At 39.8% G+C, this 21,229-nt stretch overlaps 1 protein-coding gene across 4 annotated transcripts in view; it reads left to right on the forward strand.

Moving 5' to 3' along the window:
• rif1 (replication timing regulatory factor 1) overlaps positions 1 to 21,229 on the forward strand; it is a 91,921-nt gene that overhangs the window by 26,734 nt on the left and 43,958 nt on the right. For 2 of the 4 annotated variants that reach the window (XM_072258663.1, XM_072258662.1), the window contains exons 7-21: positions 1,230 to 1,419; positions 3,667 to 3,759; positions 4,217 to 4,355; positions 5,784 to 5,935; positions 6,676 to 6,793; positions 6,957 to 7,061; positions 8,814 to 8,924; positions 9,616 to 9,678; positions 10,180 to 10,280; positions 14,534 to 14,620; positions 14,932 to 15,005; positions 18,140 to 18,320; positions 18,493 to 18,600; positions 19,758 to 19,907; positions 20,831 to 20,927. In XM_072258663.1, the coding sequence (XP_072114764.1) occupies positions 1,230 to 1,419; positions 3,667 to 3,759; positions 4,217 to 4,355; positions 5,784 to 5,935; positions 6,676 to 6,793; positions 6,957 to 7,061; positions 8,814 to 8,924; positions 9,616 to 9,678; positions 10,180 to 10,280; positions 14,534 to 14,620; positions 14,932 to 15,005; positions 18,140 to 18,320; positions 18,493 to 18,600; positions 19,758 to 19,907; positions 20,831 to 20,927 (1,769 nt within the window). Of the gene's footprint in view, positions 1 to 1,229; positions 1,420 to 3,666; positions 3,760 to 4,216; positions 4,356 to 5,783; positions 5,936 to 6,675; positions 6,794 to 6,890; positions 7,062 to 8,813; positions 8,925 to 9,615; positions 9,679 to 10,179; positions 10,281 to 14,533; positions 14,621 to 14,931; positions 15,006 to 18,139; positions 18,321 to 18,492; positions 18,601 to 19,757; positions 19,908 to 20,830; positions 20,928 to 21,229 lie in introns of all 4 variants that reach the window. The other 2 variants (XM_072258665.1, XM_072258664.1) reach the window with 2 other exon arrangements.

The raw sequence follows: 21,229 nt of genomic DNA on the forward strand, positions 1-21,229 counted from the left end.
AAGATTGCAAAATCATTCCTGCATAAACTTTGCAGTTATATTGTGTGAGGGGGAAATTTATAATCATGTCACCATTAAGAAAGTTAACCTTGCACATCCATGTTGTGCAAAATTCCAACTTGCAGAATAAGTTTGTTTTTTTAAAATACTAGTGGTAGGATCCTACTACTAAACATCTTTACCTCTCTTCCCCACCCCTCCTGGCACTTATTCCTGCAAGTGGACTAAGTGCTACACCTGCTCACGCACCTCCTCCATTCAGGGCCCCAAACAGTCCTTCCAGCTGAGGCAACACTCACAAGTGAATCTGTTGGAGTTGTTTATCATGTCTGGTGCTTCTGATGCAGCCTCCTCTAAACAACGAGACCGATCATAAATAAGGGGAGTACTTCAAACACTTCCACATCATCGGCCACGAGCAGGGTTCCTGTTCTGACATGTCGATCTGTGGCCTTCTCTTGTGCCAAGATGTTGCCACTCCCAGGGTGAAGGAGTAACACCTTGTATTCCGTCTGAGTAGGCTCCAACACGATGGTAAACAGCTTTCCCTTCCTCCCACTTCCTCTTTACCTCACCTGACCTTTTACCTATTCTTACTTGCTGTTTTATTTTCTCTTTCCTCTGGGTGCCTCCCCCTGCCCCCCCATCTCCCATGGTCCACTCTCCTCTCCTGTCAGATTCCTTCTCCAGCCCTTGACCTTTCACACCCACTTGGCTTCACCTATCACCTAGCGAGTCTCCTTCCTCTCCCCACAATTTTTTTTTTAAAGTTACAGCACTTTCCCCCATTCTTCTCAATCCTGGTGAAGGGACTCAGCCCGAAACATTGTCTGTTTATTCATTTCCGTAGATGCTGTCTGACCTACTGAGTTCCTCCAGTGTTTTTGTGTCTGTTGCTCTGGATTTCCAGCATGTGCAGAATTTCTAGTGCTTGGGTGGCTTGATAGTATTAATATCATTTATAAGATTTTGATCACAATTGTACTTTTTCCAAATAATTTGATCTTGATATTTAATGTTTTGTAGGCTCTTTAATTGTATTTGACAAGTTTATATCTTGAATCTTAATTAGTAGCTAAATGGGCCACAGTTTTCAATAGCTTAATACAATCAGTGTGGAATATCTGTAAAGATGAAATATTTCCTTTGTTAGATGAATCCTATGCTGTTCACACAACGAAGTAAAAGAGATGGCACTGTTCTGAAACGTTGCTTTTTTTGCTTTAAAGGCTTTTGGAGCAGACGCCTGAACAAATGGGACAGCACGCTGTTCAATGGGTCAAGCTGCTACTTCCTCTCGTCGTTCATTCTGCTCCCAAGGTTCGGTTGCGGGCAGCAACAGCGTTGGAATTGGGGCTACCGCTTCTGCTCCAAAAGCAGCAGGAGGTGGCAGTTGTAACTGAGCCTTTAATGATGGCAGTAAGTATGATACCAGACAGTTCTTTGTATCACAGGAAGAGTCAAATTGTGGCTTCCATATAGAATATGATTGATGTCATCTTTCAGTGACATTTTGTTGTGTGTAGTGCCAACACCACAGCATTTTCCTAATACATGTAAATGTATATGGCAAATAAAGTTGATTCTTGATATTATACAGGGTAGCCCAGAATGTCTGGTTAACAACAACTTACCCCCGCCCCCAAGGCTAAATCAAAGCATGATAACTTTAACCCTCACCCACTTAAAATCCAGCTTCTAAGCTTCATTCTGGAGCCCTGGCAACTTAATCCCCAGGGCATTGCGCAAACCACCATAGTAACGTGACACTATTACTGCTCGGGCCATCGGAGTTCAGAGTTTAATTCTGAAGTTGCCTGTAGGGAGTCTCTACGTCCTCCCTGTGGAATGCATGAGTTTTCTCTGGGTGCTCCAGTTTCCTCCTAGTTTAAAGATATACTGATTGGTCATTGTAAATCGTCTCATGATTGGGCTAGGGCTAAATCAGGAATTGCAGAGTGGTGCGGATCGAAAGGCCAGTGGGGCCTATTCTGATGATGTCAGTGCCTGTTCCAACAATGACAAGTGACAGATAGCAACTGTACCGAACACAGTGATGTGAATTTCATCAGTGAATCAAAAGTTGGAATTCAGATCATTGTGTTCAGTCAAGTTGCTATTTTTTTGGTCTGCAGTGATACTGCTGTTTTATTTAAAATACTGAGACACAGGGGCATGACTCTTGTCAACTATTATTCAGTAGTAATCCTGGGTTCTAGTCCTGAGCATGTAATCTGAATTGCCAAGTGCAGTATAGTTACATGCTGCAGTATTACTTCTCACAATTTATTCCTCAAACTGAGTGACCATATTCCATCTCTATTTGATCAAAAGTAGTATTTCAATTGGCAAGTCATTCTCGTATGTCTTGACCAATATCTGTCCTTTGTCCTTTGATCTTGTATATTTAAAATTAAAATAAAAGGCAACGTAAAATATCATATTACTGAGAGGATGATGAAACTTCACTCCATGGTGGAAGCTAACTTTCATTGTTTAGACCAGCCAGTGAGATCAGGAAAATACTGAGACTACTGGAAACTACGGGATTAGGTGCTTCCCAGCTGTAGTACTGAAGACTTGACCAGCTGTCATTGGCAAAGCTGTTCCAGAGCAGTTACATTACCATCTCCTCAAACAGAACTTACTTAGTAATTGCTTGCCAATTTTCAATTTGGGTTTTGTCAGGACCTTGAGGTTCCAGATTGCATCATAGCCTTTGTAGAAACATGGCCAATTCTAAAGGCAATGTGAACCATGATGGACTTTTGCTATCATGGCAGTATTTAACTGAGTGTAGCAACCAGAGGTAAATACTCACATTGGAGAAAGCCAAATTGCTTCAAGGGGAGTTGCAGCACTGCGGACCATCTGTAGGCCAGGATCCGATGAAACGCCCTAAGGATAATTGAAGAAATGTTAATCAGGCGGAAATCTGATGGAGAAGACAGATCCCCGGAGTGGTTAGGCACCAGGGTTATGCAGGAATGCTTCGGGGGGAAGGAAGATCACCCAGGCAAAGAAGAATGTTGTAGTAGGCCGCCAGGAACGAGGGGTTCATCCTGTGAAGATGATCACAGCTCACTCTATCGGGGCCGGCTGCTGCCCCCGATATACCCCCAATAGCGGAAGATACATCAGAGGGGTCAATAGGTTGCAGCAAGTCCCAATTAACTGGTCTTTCCTTGCACAAGAGGTGTTCGTTGGTGACCAATCATCCCAGCACCAGAATATTGCTGGCAGGAACTCCTCAGGACGCATCTTCATCTTGCGGAGGTGATGGAGTTCTTACAACTCTTAACATTTATGGATTCCCATCCCAAAATGTATGCTATTAATGGACTGGAAATGTATCATTACTGTGGAGTCCAAATCCAAGGACTCTGACCTCAACAGTGAAAGGCTACTATGGCACAAAATGATAGCTCACTTCCACCATTTCTAAGAGCAATTAGAAATGAGAAGTAGATGCTGGTCCTTCCAGTGACAGGTAACAAAGGTGAATTTAATCACTTGCTTTGTTCTTGCAGTATATAATTTTGCTTTCTATATTTTGTACTGAACAGCTGCTGCATTCAGCACAGACTGGTGCAGACATGTGCATTAATCTTCCATTTTGTACAGTATTTTAAGTGGAGTAATATTCTAAACCTTTTTTTAACTCAGAAAATTATTCCAGAGATGCAGAAGCTATTTACATCGAAAAATGAAACATATGTGCTGAAGTTGTGGCCACTCTTTGTGAAGCTTTTGGGAAAGGTAAGATTATAAGTGCCATTGCTTCTGTTTGCTTCCACTAAGAGAAATAAAATTAGAGAAAGGTGTATCAAATAATACTTTCAATTCATGTTACTAAGGATTTTCTGGTTTGTATGAAACTGTTTTATCTGTAGAGAATGTGGGTGGGATATGCAAGTTAATGTTTTGGCCTAAGCTTTTCTTACTGATATTGCAAGTTAATTTAACTGCATGTTTTCCATAAAAATATTTTTAAAAAAAATTTACAAGTGCTAGAAATCTGAAATGGCTCATGGTGGAAATGTTCCAATAAAAGCCCACTTATAGAATTTAAAAATAAAAAAAAAATACTATAAATCAAGAATTGTATCAGAAATTGCTAAATGATGTTTGTTAATAAATAAATTTCCCAAGTTTTCAGAATGTTAAATTAACTTTCACTTTAGCAAAGTAATCATTTTTTCTGCTTGCTTTCAAGTCGTTGCATCGTGGAGGAAGTTTCATTAACTCTCTCCTGCATTTGGAGGAGTTGGGATTTCGTAGTGGTTCTCCAGTTGTGAAGAAAATAGCTTTCATTGCTTGGAAAAGCTTGATTGACAATTTTGCTTTAAATTCTGGTATGTAAAGACTTATTTTTTATTTTGAGGAAATGAGATTAAAAATTAAATATTCCTTGTACTTCACACGCTTTCAAACTGTAGGAAAATACAGTGGATTCTGGTTAATTGGGGTGCATCAGGATCAGTACATCTTGGCCTAATTAGGTGGCTGCCCCAAATAGTTGGAAGTTTCAAGGAAGTAGTTAAAAAGGTATTAAAAGTCAAACTACCATTTAACTAAGTAACAAATTATGTATTTAAATGAATTGCAGAACAAATTATAACACCTACAATACTAAAACAGTATTATAAAACTGTATTAGTTCCTAATTATTGTTGACAGGAACTCATCCAATGTACCTATACATTGCAGCTTTCTTTTGATTAACTAAATGAACAAAATCAGCATGAATACATAGTGCAGATAATCGACTGTCTTTATGCAAGGCTTTCAACGATTGCATCCTCCATTTTCATTGCAGCATTCAAGATGATTGTCGATACCTTCAAATACTTCGTAGTTTCTAACTTCACTGAAGTTGTTTCATTTTCACTCCTAGCAGTTTCTGGTATCTTCAAGCCTGAATGGAGATGACTGTTCTGCTCACTCGGAAACCTCAGTGAGCAGAACAGTTCTGAATTGTCATTCTGCTTAATTTTCACCAGCTATTATTGACAAAAATCACTGATTATTGAACAGAAACTGCTGATTATTAAAACTGTTCACTTGAAGCATGGTGTGGAATCTAACAGTCTTGCTAATGCACGAGATCAACACTAGGTAGAAACTATTTGGCAAGTCTTCTGTCCCCAGTTAAGCAGCATAGTATCCCAAATAAATAAAGGTAATACCGGCTATTTTCTTGATTAGTTTTTAAGTTTTCCCAAATAGGCAGCTTCTCTGATTAACTGATGACCCAATAACTCAGAATCCACTGTACACCATATCTGTTTTTGTGTAGCAGTTACTTTGTTTGCAATCATTTAAGTAATACTGCTGTGCTGTCAAAAAAAAATCTGATCTTGGGTTTCTGACAGTTTGCATAGCTCTTAACTAAGTTGGGCTCGGTCCCTTAAGCAGTAGCTATATGTGAGATAAATATGGATGAGAAAGGAAATTTGTCTTAGTTATAAATTCTTCCAGTTTCCCAGTATAACATTCAGTAAGACTAGTTTTCACTTCCTCCCTGCCTTAGATTTACTTGGTATGGAGAACTTTGATAGAAGCTCTTTGTGAAAGATAATCGGAGTTGTTTGAGTGTGAGGTGCTTTTATCAGTGTCATCAATTCATTCAAACTTAGTTTCCCACTGCAACATGTGTGGTGTATAGAACAGCTTTATAAACATGAAGAAAGGCTTTCAGGAATTTATTTCTGATAATTATTTCTGTCCCTACATCATCCTCTTCAGTAAATCCATCTTGCCTTTTTTTTTTTTGCTTGCAGATATCCTTTGCAGTGCAAAAAGGCTCCGTTTGCTCATGCAGCCACTGAGTTCTATTCATGTTAGGACTGAGGTTCTTGGCCTTGCCAAGCTGGAGGTGTGGTGGTATTTGGCTTTGCGGCTGGGTCCCCAATTATCTGCTAACTTTGAACAGGTAGGAAGTATCATCCAGTTGCATGCAAAGAGGGGAAATGTGCACTTTGACTCTTAAGTATTTTGGCTTTTTGATTCAAGTTCCTTTGTACTCTGGTTTTAAGTGTTTTTACCAATGCTTGTAAGTTGGCATTACCCAGAGCCTGTTCAGGTAGCTCAATGGTTTTGTGTGGGGAAATGTTTACTTTGAAACCAGTTTCTTTTCTGACACAGTGGTTCTGAAACAGTTCTGCAAAATAATGACTGTTATAACTTTTGTATTTGGCGGGACAGTCTAATGTGGGTTATCGTCAAATCGCTGGGCACTGAGATTTGTGCTACAATGCTCAACTATACTTCAAGAGGAATAGGTAATCTTATTTTCAGTTACTGAGATTGCAAAGTTGATCCCATTGCATCTCAGTTAATTTGGATCAGTTTTGGTTTAGCAGAAATTATTAAATTGCCCAATTTTTATTTCAAAATTAGCTTTTTGGCTTAAAGAAATGGGGCAGGTTTGTTGGGGTGGGGAGCATGGGAAGGATAACAAAGGAACAAATTTCTGACAATAGATCATCTCCTGAAGTACAAGTAGATTTCACATCAGATCAAGATTGCTGTGGAATATGAGTAATGCAGGGGGTGGGTGTGCCATGGTTTGAGTGGTTAGCATTTGTGGTGTAACACAGTGTATCATTGGCATTATTTGCTATGTTTTTCAAGTTTATATGTGCAATATAAATGAAACTTGTGTTATGGCAGGTGTGTGTCCCAATGCTACTGAATGCTTTTGGTGCTGATGGAACTACACATTCAACAAGCATATCTTGTAGAACTTCAATCTGTACACCTACAACACCTGCCTCTGCACAGAAGCCAGGTTAGGATTTGTCAGCTGTGTCCCTCTGTAGTGCATAACCGTGTTACCTTTTCATTGTCCTTCCTTACTGATGGTCATGTGTATGAATTCCCTTCAGCCTTTCCTTTTCCAAGTCCCGCAATGTCAAGAATGCAAAATAATTCCAGCTTCTCTCTCATGCCAGTAATGCAAGCCATGCAGCTTGTGGGAGTCGAAATATTACTTCACTTCCTTACGGGTCCTGCAGTCACTGATCTAGTGAAACAGAACAATCTTCAACTCAGCCTGGGTATGTATTGTGCTTGTTGTCATAGGGTTGTTTTGGTTTAATAACGCTTTGTGCAGTATCTGTGCTCAATGACGACCAGATCAAAGTAGCAGTTTCATTTATGTTGCTGTGAACATCAGCTTGGTATAGTGAGCTTCGCAATTTTTTAAGTTTTAGGGCTTGATAGTTGGTTTTAACGGAGAGGCCTTTGTAACAGAATTTTGTTTAGAGATGCAGTGCAGAACAGGTCCTTTGAGCTGTGCAACCCTGCAATTCTTGATTTTAACTCCATCTAATCACAGGACAGTTTACAATGACCAATCAGCCTACTAACCTGTACATCTTTCAACTGTGCAAGTAAACCAGACCACCCAGAGTACAGACTCCTTACAGATAATGTTGAAACTCCAATGCCTCGAGCTGTAATAGTGTCACGCCAACTGCTATGGTACCATGGCAGTTAGCACAACGCCCTGTGGATTAGTTTGCTGGGACCCAGGATGAAGCTCAGAAGCTGGATTTTAAGTGGGTGAGAGTTAAAATGAACATGCTTTGCTTTAGCTGTTAGGAGGGATAAGTTGCTGTTAACCAGATATTCTGGGCTACTCTGTATGATATCAAGGATTAACTTTATTCACCATATACATTTACATATATTGGGAAATTGCTGTGGTGTGTTGGCACTAGACACAATTAAAAGACAACATTCAACAGTTATGCAGAATAAAGAATTACATAAAAATAACAGTACAGATATTGAAGAAAATGTGTATAAGTATCAGCATGTATTTACAATGTAAAGAACATTATAAAAGATGGATTAGTGTGTGCAGTGCAATGCCAGAGGTAATGAGAGTGGGGTCACTAACTAGAATGGCTGATCAGATGAACTGCCTGGGGGGAAGAAATTTCTGATTGTGTGAAGTTTTTGTATTATTAGCCTTGTAGCACAAAGTCAATCTTGCTAGCCCTGGAGCTTTCAAAAGTTCCCTTACTGTGTTCAGTGCTGTGTGAGCCTGCAAAAAATTCTGTGCAGGGACTGGTGTAGCAGCTTAATGGCACCAAAGTGCAATGTACATCTGAGGTGTTCATTTCAAATTCTGTATTCCTTTTGTACCCAAGGATGCACCTGAATAGGCTTATTCCGAAATATCAATGTTTATTCACTGCATATGATGGTTCTGGACTGGTACTGGCTAGAATTTAGAAGAATTGGGGGGCGGGGGGGGGTAAATGATCTCATTGAAACCTATCAAATACGGAAAGGCTTAAATAGTGTGGATGTGAGGAGGATGTTCCCTGTAGTGGGGGAATCTAGGACCAGTATGTAGTGAATCTGTGGAATTCATTGGCATAGATGGCAGTGGAGTTCAAGTGATTGGGTATCTTAATTAGTAAGGGGTTCAAAAGTTATGGGGAGAAAGCAGGAAAATGTGTTTGAGGGGATTATAAATGAGCCACGATGGAATGGCAGAGCCGACTTGGTAGGCCGAATGACAATTCTGCTCCTGTACCTTAAGTTCTTATCAAGGATTTGATTTAGGTATCAAGATGGAGCTGAACAAGAAGTCAGCAGGTGATCACAGCTGGGATTAATTTTCTTTAATCCAATATTGTTAATCTGGCTGGATCAAAGCACTTTGGAGATTAACTCCAGTTTAAGCATGCATAGTATGTTCCGGTAAACCTGTTACACTGTTTTTGCCCAATGACACGTTTTGTTTTTAACTACTTTCATGTTCTGTCAATAATATATACCTCTGTTTCCGACAGACCCTCTGCAGCATCCGTTAATTAACAGCCCTTCGTTCTTTTGCAAGCATGCTGGCACACTGATCAATGCAGTTAAAGATGCATTCATTTCTGTTGGCAAATTGGGTGAAGGTAAATGGTCTCATAACATCAGTTGATGTAATTTATTTTATCTTAATTGTATCCAGTAATAGAAACTAAGGTGTCTTGGCTTTCTGATCTGTGACACTAAGTGAAAGGGTATTGAAGGTAAATATTGAAAATTGGTATCAGTACCTTTTTATTATTCAGGAAAAACAATAGGAACAAGCCAGGTAATTGTAGGTCACCAAGACTAATGTTAGAGGTCAGAAAATCGTTGGAAAAAGCAAAGGGATGAGGTTATTCTTCACTTGGAAAAGTAGATGATTAATTTTCATGGACTGCAGAGATTCATCCAGGGATATCAGCGAGACTTTGATAGGAGATCCTATCTGATTAATTTTACTTTGGAAAAAGTAGCAAAAAGTGTTGAGTTCCTTATTGAAACTTCAGTACAGCTTATAGGGGAGGATGGCCTTGGGCTTCAGAATGATGTTGATCAGCTTGCAAGTAGGCTGGAACAATGGCAAATCAAATTTAATCTTGATAGGTGTATGTTAATGCATTTTGGGAGGTCTAATAGGGAAAGGATATACAGTATGCCATAGGGAGCATTAAGTGACACAAAGGGCCTTGGCGTTTTGGCCCTTAGATCCCCAAAGGTGGTGTTACAAATAGATATGGTAATTTTTTTTTTTTTTTTAGTATGTGTTTGCTAACTTTTCCTTGTTGTCTTCTATAGATACCCTGCTTAACCTTATCTGGCAGCATCTGATCAGCTATGTGAAAAATGGTATTGAGTCAGGTTGGTTGAGTTTTATGTATTTATTTAGCGATACAGTGTGGAATGGGCCCTTCTGAATAGTGACTGAGGCATGCTGCCCCATCAACCCCTGACAACACAAATTTAACCCTAACCTAATCATGGGACAATTTACAATGACCAATTATCCTACCCAGTACATCTTTGGACTGTGGGAGGAGACTGGAGCACCTGGGAAAACCCACGCATTCCGTGGATCAGACGTACAGAAACTCCTTACAAACTGTGCTGGAATTGAACCTGAACTCCGATGCCCTGAGCTGTAATAGTATCGTGCTAACTGCTACACTACTGTAGTGTCTAAGGATAAGGTCTGTTCAGGATCACACCCATATAAACTTAAATGTCTTCCTGGCCACATTAGATATTCTGAAATGATTAATTTCTTAAGTGTGATGTAGGTAGTTACACTGCAACCTTGGAAACTTTACCAAAGAATCTGAAAGCCGAAGTTTCTAATTTTAAGTTGTACTTTAAATTCAGGCTCAAAGAAGGAGCGACAAGTATCGGAGCTATTGACGCTGCTACTACAAGCATTGCAGCAGGTGGTAACTTTGGACGCTGTCACAGCACACAGAGCTTTAGTAAGTACAGTAAACCTTTGGGAAATGTGCTGTACTTTTTATATACAGGTTTCCCCCACTATCCGAATGTAGAGTGTTCCTATGAAACCATTCGTAAACCGAAATGGCGTAAAGCGAAGCAATTGCCATTAATTTATATAGGAAAATTTTTTGAGCATTCCCAGACCCAAAAAATAACCTACCAAATAGCACATAAAACCTAAAATAACACTAACATATAGAAACCTAGAAAATAGGTGCAGGAGTAGACCATTCGGCCCTTCGAGCCTGCACCGCCGTTCAGAATGATCATGGCTGATCATCCAACTCGGAACCCTGTACCTGCCTTCCCTCCATACCCTCTGATCCCTTTAGCCACAAGGGCCATATCTAACTCCCTCTTAAATATAGCCAATGAACTGGCCTCAACTGTTTCCTGTGGCAGAGAATTCCACAGATTCACCACTCTGTGTGCAGAAGTTTTTCCTAATCTCAGTCCTAAAAGGCTTCCCCTTTATCCTCAAACTGTGACCCCTCATTCTGGGCTTCCCCAACATCGGGAACAATCTTCCTGCATCTAGCCTGTCCAATCCCTTTAGGATCTTATAGGTTTCAATAAGATCCCCCCTCAATCTTCTAAATTCCAACGAGTATAAGCCTAGTTGATCCAGTCTTTCATCATATGAAAGTCCTGTCATCCCAGGAATCAATCTGGTGAACCTTCTTTGTACTCCCTCTCTGGCAAGAATGTCTTTCCTCAGATTAGGGGACCAAAACTGCACACAATACTCCAGGTGTGGTCTCACCAAGGCCTTGTACAACTGCAGTAGTACCTCCCTGCTCCTATACTCGAATCCTTTCGCTATGAATGCCAGCATACCATTCGCCTTTTTCACCGCCTGCTGTACCTGCATGCCCACTTTCAATGACTGGTGTATAATGACACCCAGGTCTCGTTGCACCTCACCTTTTCCTAATCGGCCACCATTCAGATAATAATCTGTTTTCCTGTTTTTGCCACCAAAGTGGATAACTTCACATTTATCCCACATTAAATTGCATCTGCCATGAATTTGCCCACTCAGCTAACCTATCCAAGTCACCCTGCATCCTCTTAGCGTCCTCCTCACAGCTAACACTGCCGCCTAGCTTCGTGTAAAAGCAGGAATGATATGATAAATACACAGCCTATATAAAGTAGAAATAATTTATGTATGGTGTAGTTTCACTGAACAGAATCGGGAAATTTGAGCCAAAATCGATTTGTCGGGGAAAAAAAAAATGAGTACGTACATGCATGTGCACACACCATCCTGCGCAAGGCTTCATGGTCATGGTAGTCTTTCTCGGGGTAAACACAAGTTTAAAGCGAGCATCTTTTTTTGTAAAAGTGAAAATCCTCTTTCAGTTAACGAAAACAGGTACTAATGTAGGTCTTTCGTAAAAGCGAAATGTCGTAAAGAGGATGTTCAGAAAGCTGGGGACACCTGTAATCTCACTTTAGTAGTGAAGGATTATCCATACAGCATTTTAGAAACCTTTTGTAAGGTATATCATCTGTGTATGATCAAATGAAACTGGATATTGGTGGTACACTATGATTCTGTGGACAAAGCAATAAAGTTAAAGATTTATAATTCAGTAGTAGACAATTTGTCCTGGCAGATCCACGCTGACTCTATCAAAGAGCAATCCAATTGGTACCACTTTCATATTTTCCCTGCTATTATTTTCCTTTTTCTAGCATTTTTAAGTTTTTCTTTTGGGAAACCTGAATTAGATTTGACTCTTTCAATTCCATAGTATATTCCATAGAAGATACTTTCCCTCTAGTCACCTTTGTCTCCTTTGTGTTCTTCTATATTTATTTTGCATCCTCTCAGTTCTTCACTCTTCTGTAAGTGAGAAGCTGTTGACTGTTACTTTTATACTGAGCTCATCCAATATGACCAATCTGTTTTATCTCACTCTGAAATTCCTTTTGAAAGTCAGTAACATTAGCGCAGCCCTATTTGCCTCACCAACTTTACTTATTTATTGAGATACAGTGCAGATCATGTCTAACCAGTTTTGGAGTTTTTCGAGGAAGCTACCAGGAAAGTTGAAGGGAAGTAGTGAATGTTGTCTACGTGGTCTTTAGCAAGCATTTGACAAGGTCCTGCATGGGAGGTCAGTCAGGAAGGTTAAGTAGCAGAGTATTCAGGATGAGGAGTAAATTGGATTAGATGTTGGCTTTGTCAGAGAAACCAGAGAGGGGTAGTAGAGTGTTCCCTGTTTCACTGGAGGCCTATGTCTAGCGGAGTTCTGCAGGGGATTGGTACTGGGTCTGTTTATCATCCAGATCATTGATATTGATGACAAACAAAAACAACAGACCCAGCACCGATCCTTGCTGATCCAGTTAAGCACATTGTCATCCAGATCATTGCTGAGTCTGTTGTTGTTTGTCACCTATATCAACAGTCTGGATGATAGTGCTTAACTGGATCAGAAAATTTGCGGATGACGGCAAGATTGGGGTTGTAATTGGTGAGGAAGGCTGTCATGGCTTGCAGAGGAATCTTCATCAGTGGGAAAAATGGGCTTAAAAAAAAATGGCAAATAGAATTTAATGCAGACAAATGTGAGGTTTTGCACTTAGTTTGGACCATCCTTGTTCTTGCACAGAGAACAGCAGGGCAGCGAGGAGTGCTGTAGAACAAAGGGATCTTGGAATGCAGGTCTATAATTCATTGGAATTGGTGTCACAAGTGGACAGGGTTGTAAAGAAAGCTTTTGGCACATTGGGTACAGGAGATAGGATGTTGGAAAAGACATTGGTGAGGCCTAGTTTATAATATTGTGCGCAGTTTCGGTCACTTACCTACAAGAAAGATGTAAATAAGGTTGAAAGATTACAGTGAAAATTGCAAGAATGTTGTCTGAACTGGAGGATCTGAATTATGAGGAAAGATTGAATATGTTAAAACTTTATTTCTTGGAACGTAGAAGGTTGAGAGGGATGTGATAGCGGTATACAAAATTGAGGGATATAGATGGGCTAAACACAAGTGTACTTTTTCTACTGAGGTTGGGTGGGACTTCAACTTGAGGTCATGGTTTAAGGGTGAAAGGTGAAAAGCTTTAAGAGGAACATGAGAGGAAGTCTCTTCATATAGAGGGTCGTGTGGTTGCGGAACAAACTATTAGCACAAGTCGTGCACGTGAGCTCGCTTTCAGCTTTTAAGAGAATTTTGAATAGGTACATGGATGGTGGGGGTATAGAGGGCTATGGTCCTGGTGCATGTGGATAGCAATAGGCAGTTTAAATGATTCTAGGCTAGAAGGGCTGAAGGGCCTGTTTCTGTGCTGTACTTTTCTATGACTTTCAACTTTATTTTAAATTTGCAGATCAGAGCTGTTTACTGGTTTGAGAGAGATTTGTAATTTTTTCTTGACTTTTTAATCATAATTTCCTTAATCTGATTAGTTGCTCAGCTTGCTTGATGACATACCAAGTCTTCTGTTTTGACATACGTCAGCAGCAGTTTGTTGCTACAGGCTTTCAGTGAATCCTTTGAGTTTTCTTCAAGGTCATTAGCAAACTCTTATTGTGCTGCAAGTTATAGGCTATATCATTTGGGCACGTGAGTAGTTTCAAAACAAGTCAATTGCATGTACTTCATAATTTCTACTCAAATATGTGTAATTGAAAGAAGCTTTGGTGTAGCAGCTATCACAATTCTTCCTTTAGTCTAAAGGTTTTTTTTGCATTTTGTTACCAATGCTAAACAAAATGTATAAACCCAACATTGAGGATGTTTTAGATCTTCTTGCCCTTTTTTGTTAAAACTTTTCTGTTAATCCTTGGGCACCTTGCCCCCCACCCCCCCCCCATGGTACCATGCTTAAGGGCATCAGGTTTGAGCCTTGTGAATATTGAGAGCATGATGAAAGAAAATATCTGTGCACTTGTCCACTGAAGGAGCTAAGAACAAACATTGAACTCTTCCTATTAGCCCAAACTGGAAATATGAATCTTTGGCTTTGTTCTTTGTATCATTTACACTCTGCCTTTGTCAGCTGAACCACCTAGAAAACTGATTTACCTGCTGAAGGTTTTTTTTTTTGTTGTCCAGACAGCTTTGGGAGTTGTTTTTCTCTGAAATTGAATTTTGCCTGATAAACTACGGTATAGTGGATTGAATAAACAAAATAAGAGTTAGTGGCGGGGGGGGGCGCGGGGGAATCAGTTTATGAACACGTGTTATGACTTGTTTTGGTTTTATTTCTAGGGTCTTATAGAAGCAACTATCAAAGGACTCCCTCAAAAAGTCTTGGGATCACCTGCATACCAGGTTGCCAACATGGACATTCTGAATGTATGAATGTACTTTGTGCTATATTGTGATGTGAAAGTAGGAAAAGAGATGACTGGAATGAGTGAAATACAATTTTTTTTTTTTTTTGACACAAGTATGCATGAAGATGTTGTGGAGTTTTTGTAGAAGGAAGTCTGAAAAATGAGTGCTTCTGTAAAGTTGTGCATGAATTAAGCAATCTGTGTTCATTTTGTTAATTAGAATTGTGTAGCTTTGCGTATAACAAGCATATTAGGTGGCTCAACATCGCCCTTCCCTCTTCATTTTAGATCGTGTCTGATTGTTCATTTTATCAACATTTGTATTTTCAGGGCACTCCAGCACTCTTCCTGATCATCTTGCTCTTCCACAACAGTTTAGTGGAATGTTGTGTGGTTGAAGAAAGGTACATTTCAAGTAATGTGATATTATAATGTGGTATTATAAATGTTAAGGATTTTTTACAGTTGCTGTTATTTTGATTACCTTACTAGATGTGTTTTGAGATGCATTGTTTTTTAATATTTTCAGCAACATGAGGTGGTATGGTAAGTGTAGTGGTTAGCACAACACTTTACAGCACAGGCGACCTGGGTTCAATTCCTGCCACGGCCTGTAAGTTCTCCCCATGTGCTCTGTGTTTCTTTTCCAGGTGTTCTGATTTCCTTCCAGTCCAAAAACGTAGCAGTTGGTAGGTTAATTAGACATTGTAAATTGTCCCATGATTAAGCTAGGGTTAAATCAGAGGACTGCTGGGCAGTAAATAATAAATGAGGAGCCTTTTAAGTGAGTTATCACTCTAAAATTTTAAAAAGGAAAAGTATAGGCCCATGGGGAATAGCAGGGTAGACTCTCAAATTGCTGACCAGTCACTTGTACAAAATGGAAGCGGGTCTTTGGGCCCAACCTCTACCTGCCAACCAGTTAGTACCCTTCTGTATTAATTCCATTACCCAGCACTTGGTCTTTGGCTCTCTGTGCCTCAGTGATTCATCTGCTCATCTAGTCATTCATGATTTCATCAACACAATTACAGGTGGTGGGGGGGAGGGGGGGGGGAATCTTCCTGCAGTCCACTCAAAATTTTATACACTTAATCAGGTCCTGACTTGTCTTGTCTTTGCTCCAGGGAGAACATACCTAGGTGCTAGTCTCTACTCATAACTACTTCATCCCAAGTAATGTCCTGGTGAATTTTCTCTGCACTGTTGCATCTTTGCTATACCTTTGTGACAAGACTGAATGCGGTCCTCTCAGCTGAGGAATCCTAACCATATTATCTATCTGTACAAACAGCTTCAAGGATCTGTGTCCTTGCATTCGGACCTGCTGCAGGGGCGCAACTAGAAACATCAGCTATCCCTTTGTCTCCACAGATTCTACCTGACCTACAGAGTTCCTACAGCAGCTAGCTTGCTTTTTTTGCTCTCCTTTTCCATAATCTGCCACCCCACCCCAAGGGGAAAAAAACTTCCTCCAGCTAATCAAGCTAAATTTCACGAGGGGGAGAGGTACATTTCAATTCTCAGCCTGTCAGCAGCTCCTTAAAATTTGTAACTGTCTTCATTTCACTGCCATTGTGACCTGTATGCCTATACTTCATCATTACAAAGATTAAAAACTGATCTTGGTACTAAATTTTAGGGGTTTGCAGTGTATGTTGAAAGTTTAGGAAGTCTTCATTGCTATTCTTCAACCTCTTCTTCTTAAACCAGAGTTCTCCGTTTGGAGTCCAGGGATCCCTCAGTTAATGGTAGGGGTCTATGGTGTTTTTAAAAAAAGGAAAAGTTGGAACCCCTGTTTCAAAGTTTAAAGTAAATTTACTATCAAAGTACATACAGTATTTTGGAAAAGACTTTGTACTTTTAAAATGTAAAGCAAAGATGCTTTCATAAATGAAAAGTTTCTGAATATCAAAGTTTGCTATAAAGAGCATTAAACAATAAAAAAAAATTAAATCAATATTTGGTTTGACCACCCTTTGCCTTTAAAACTGCGTCAGTGCAGTTTTGCAAGAAAATTGGCTTGTAGGTTGTTCCAAGCATTTTGGAGAACTTCAGTTTTTTTGCAGACTTCAGCTGTCTCAGTTGCTTCTGTCTCTCCAGGTAGTCCCAGATAGCCTCATAGAATCATAGGAAAACCTACAGCACAATACAGGCCCTTCAACCCACAATGCTGTGCTGGACATGAACTTACTTTAGGAAATACCTAGGGTTATCCATAGCCCTCTATTTTTCTAAGCTCCATCTACCTATCCAAAAGTCTTAAAAGACCCTATTGTATCCCCCTCCGCCACTGTTGTTGGCAGCCCTTTCCACGCACTCACCACTCGCTTGGTGTTAGAGATCAGGGCTCTGGAGATCATTCCATCTGAAACCTTTTTTTTTTTAAATACCTAGAATAGTTAGAAATGGTTCATTTATGTGTGCCATCGTCTTATTGCCAGAGAATTGTTTAATATTCTTAACCACTTGAAATCTACCTGCAGTACTTCATTCCTTTCTCTGTGGGTTTAGGCTTGTGGCTTTTCAGTTTGTTACTTCAGAATTTTCTGCAGCCACTTTATGATGACCTTATTAAGACGTAGGAGTAGAATTAGGCTATTCAGCCCATGGAGTCTGCTCTGCCACTGCATCATGGCTGATCCCGGATCCCACTCAACCTCACACACCTGCCTTCTCGCCATATCCTTCGATGATCTGACCGATCAGAATACTATCAACTTCCCCCTTAAATATATCCAGGGACTTGGCCTCCACCGCAGTCTTTTCCACAGATTTACTACTCTAGCTAATAACAAAAATCCTCCTTACCTCTATTCTAAAGGGTCACCCCTCAATTTTGAGGCTGTGCCCTCTAGTTCTGGATACCTCCACGATAGGAAACATCCTCTCCACATCCACCCTATCTAGTCCTTTCACATTCGGTAGGTTTCAATGAGATCCCCCTGCATTCTTCTAAATACCAAGTGAGTACAGGCCCAAAGCTGCCAAACGCTCCTCACATGTTAACCCCTTCTTTCTTGGAATCATTCTCATGAACCTCCTCTAGACTTTCTCCAATGATAACACAACCTTTCTGAGATATGGGGCTCAAAATTGTTGACAATATTCTTATCACTAGGTATGATTCTGGAATTGTTTCTACAACTGCGAATAGCTATCTGCTCCTCCAACTGTAGAAACCCCTAAACATGCTCTCTAGACTTTTCCTCCCTCCTGACCAAAGAGGCGCTTGTGTGGAGGATAAAGCAAATAAATTGCTCCCATTAGATTCTTCTGGACATGGGAATAAATAAATTTAAGGGGTTTTGGGAACTGAATTTGGTTGCTATCATGCACTTAATATATATGTAAACTCCAAAGCTGATTTTGTTTTGTGGTATTTTGGGTGGATAATACTTAATTTTATAATTGAAGATGTTGAAGTTTGCAATAGTACCTTAACAATTAATTAGTTGAATTTTTGTATTCCTGACAAATTAAGGAACATTTCCAGTTGACATGCAATTCTAATTTTTGTTTTTAATATACAATTTAGATTTTTCACTATTCTTGAAACTCTCGTTGGTTACGGATTGTCTGGCCCCACGTGCTCACTGGCATTCAGTGAGTCAGTTTTAAATGTTGTTAACCAGTCTGCAGCCCTGGCAGCAAACAAAGAGCACCTCTGGAGAATGTGGAGCATTGTTGTTAATCCGCTGACCGATCGGGTCACCCAGGTATGTATGAAGGAATACTGTCATTTTCCATTCCAACTCTTGTAAATAGCCTTCAAGAGTTAAGGTGTCATTCCCTGAATAGTTCTGAACAATCTGTACTTTTCACTTTTTGAAGTAAAGCAGTGATTTTATTTCATATTTTTGTGACTTGTATCATTCTTTGCTTCTTTAGACAAATGAGGTAAATCAAGGAGACGCATTAGAGCATAACTTCCGTGCTATGTACATTGCATTGACACTACCAATCAACCACTTGTTTACCAAACAAAATCTTCCACAGGTAATGTTGACTTTAGGTATGGCAAAACTTGTGTTGTATCTTGTTCTGGCCTCAAGTTATGGAAGTTTAGGGTCAGGTGCAAACAAAAATTTGATATGAGGGATTATGGAGCAATACACACAGAATGCTGGCCAAGGCTCTTCATCAGGACTGGAAAGGAAAGTTAAAACCAGAATCCCTCCATAGATCTACCTGACTGCTGAGTTCCTCCATTGTTTTGATTCCTGCACTTGCAGTCTTGTGTCAACAAGGAATTTCTCTTCCTTTATTGTAGAAAAATTAGAAAGTTTTCCTTTAGCAGAGGGGGAGGGAGGGAACGTCGACTCAGACCGTGAGAGGCCTGCATCGGGCATTTTCATGCCTTACAAGGCGAAGATTGGAAGTCTGTATGGGGCGCCACTCCTCGCACAGACACTAGAGCAGTGTGTGGTTAAGTGCCTTGCGCAAGGACACAAACACGCTGCCACAGCTGAGGCTCGAACCAGCGACCTTGAGATCACTAGATGAACGCCTTAACCACTTGGCCACGTGCCCCACACAGAGGATGTGGAGTAACATGATAAAGCTCCCCTAAAGAGGCTTGACAGGGTGAGAATTGATATGCAGTGGCACATAGAATCAACATCGTACATTTAATAGATAATTTGAGAAATCTTGTTTACTGCACTTTGGATTTTAAAAAAGTCCTAAAAGGATGGTGGTGAGGCATTATTAATCTGTTAATAGTCTGAAGAAAGGACATTGGGCATGCTGTCAGGGGTTCCCAAACTGGAGTACACAGACTCCACTGTTAAAGGTAAGGTTTCATGGCATACAAGTTGGGAACCCCTGCTTGTATGTGGTTTTCAGTAGTATTTAGTATTTGTCTATTGATGCTGAAGTGAGTTTAGGCAGGTTTTTGGATAGATAACTTAGATTGGGAGTTTAGACTTATTCTACTAAATAGCTTCACGTAGGGGATGGTGGTGAGTGGATGGACATAAGAGTATTCTGAAAGTCCATTGACTACAGCTAGAACCATTTTCAATCTGCTTAATTGTACAGGTATTTGCTTTGCTTAGTCATTGAAGGTTCCATATACAAAATGGTTTATGTTGAATGTAAATGCTTTTCTTGTAATCTCATGAAAACTGAATTTTATTGTACCCTCCTTCCAGTCTACAGTGAAGTCAGCACTAAGAACATGGGCTGAGTTGTATAAAACATTTGCACGTTGTGCGGCTTTGGTGGCAACAGCAGAAGCCAACGTCTGCTGTGAGGAGCTGAGTGTCAAAATTTTAGCAATACTGGATGATGACTCTTTTTCTGTAAGTATCTTTTTGAATTTAGCAAGGCATTTATTGGATGACATCAAATAGCTGTGGGTACATATGGTTAAGAGTCATAGAAAACTGCAGCACACAAATAGGCCGTTGGGGTCCATCGAATAATTCAACCTGCATCCACTGCTTGTGCTGGCAGTTTGTTCCACATTCTCACCATTCTCTGAGTTTAGAAGTTCCCCCTTAAACATTTCACCTTTCACCTTTAACCAACGACCTCTATTTGTAGTCTCACCCAACCTCAGTGGGGGGGGGGGGGGAGGGTGCTGCTTGAATTTATCCTATCTATACCCCTCATAGTTCTGTATACCAAAACATCAAACTTTCCCCTCTAACTTGGGTCCTCAAGTCCTGGTGAAGTCCTTTTAAATTTTCTCTGCACTCTTTCAATCTTATTGACCTCTTTCCTGTAGGTCCTATAAATTTGATTTTGTTTCCATTGTTATCAGATTTTTCATGGGCAGTTCAATAATTACAGTTGGCGTTGAGATTGGCAGTTTTTTTTATATGGATGCTGGAACAGTAAATCACTTTTAAAATCATAACTGCCAATTTGTGATTTATTCTATAATTACTATGTCCTTTATAGGCATTAGCAGATAATTTTCAGGATGGGCCATGGTGTGTGATTTACCATTTAGTGCATTGTAAATGTAGGCAGTCCCATGTCCATTTCTGCACCTACACATCTCTTGCTCAACATATACTTGCTATAATTAATCTTATTGAATATTCACCCTAATACAAATTAAGAAATTGGAGTTTGAATATATTTTAAACATTGGGTTTAAAAAGGGTTTTACAGAACTGAGTTAATTTGAGTAAATTGATCTCTTATCTCTAAATCTGGCAATATATTAACCAAGTAAAGGAATAGCTGTATTATTAAATTTTCTTTCTCTCTTCAGAGCTTATCTTCGTTGGAGGCAATTGTTCATATCTTAAATGTGATGGTTGAATGTGTTGACTTCTCTCAGTTCTCAAAGTTTCAACAAAAAGCCAACAGTAAGTATTAATATCACACCTCACTGCACTGTCTATTGCAGTATTGGAACCAGTGTGTAGATTTGTGCATTCAATTTTACTGAATGAATTAGTTCTCACACTGATTTAATTTGAGACCTGAGGCAAAAGATCCCTTTGCTGCTTTAAATGGGGCAAAAGATAGCACATTCTGACATTAGAGTTCAGGTTCTTTTTGAAATTAAATGTTTAGAAGTTTTTTCCTTTTATTACACAAACCTGATTTAAATCTGTATCAAGTGAATTATACAAAATTTGCATTCCATGGAGTAATAATCTTACTC

Source organism: Mobula birostris, chromosome 5, assembly GCF_030028105.1.
Source record: "Mobula birostris isolate sMobBir1 chromosome 5, sMobBir1.hap1, whole genome shotgun sequence".
Lineage (NCBI taxonomy): Eukaryota > Metazoa > Chordata > Chondrichthyes > Myliobatiformes > Myliobatidae > Mobula > Mobula birostris.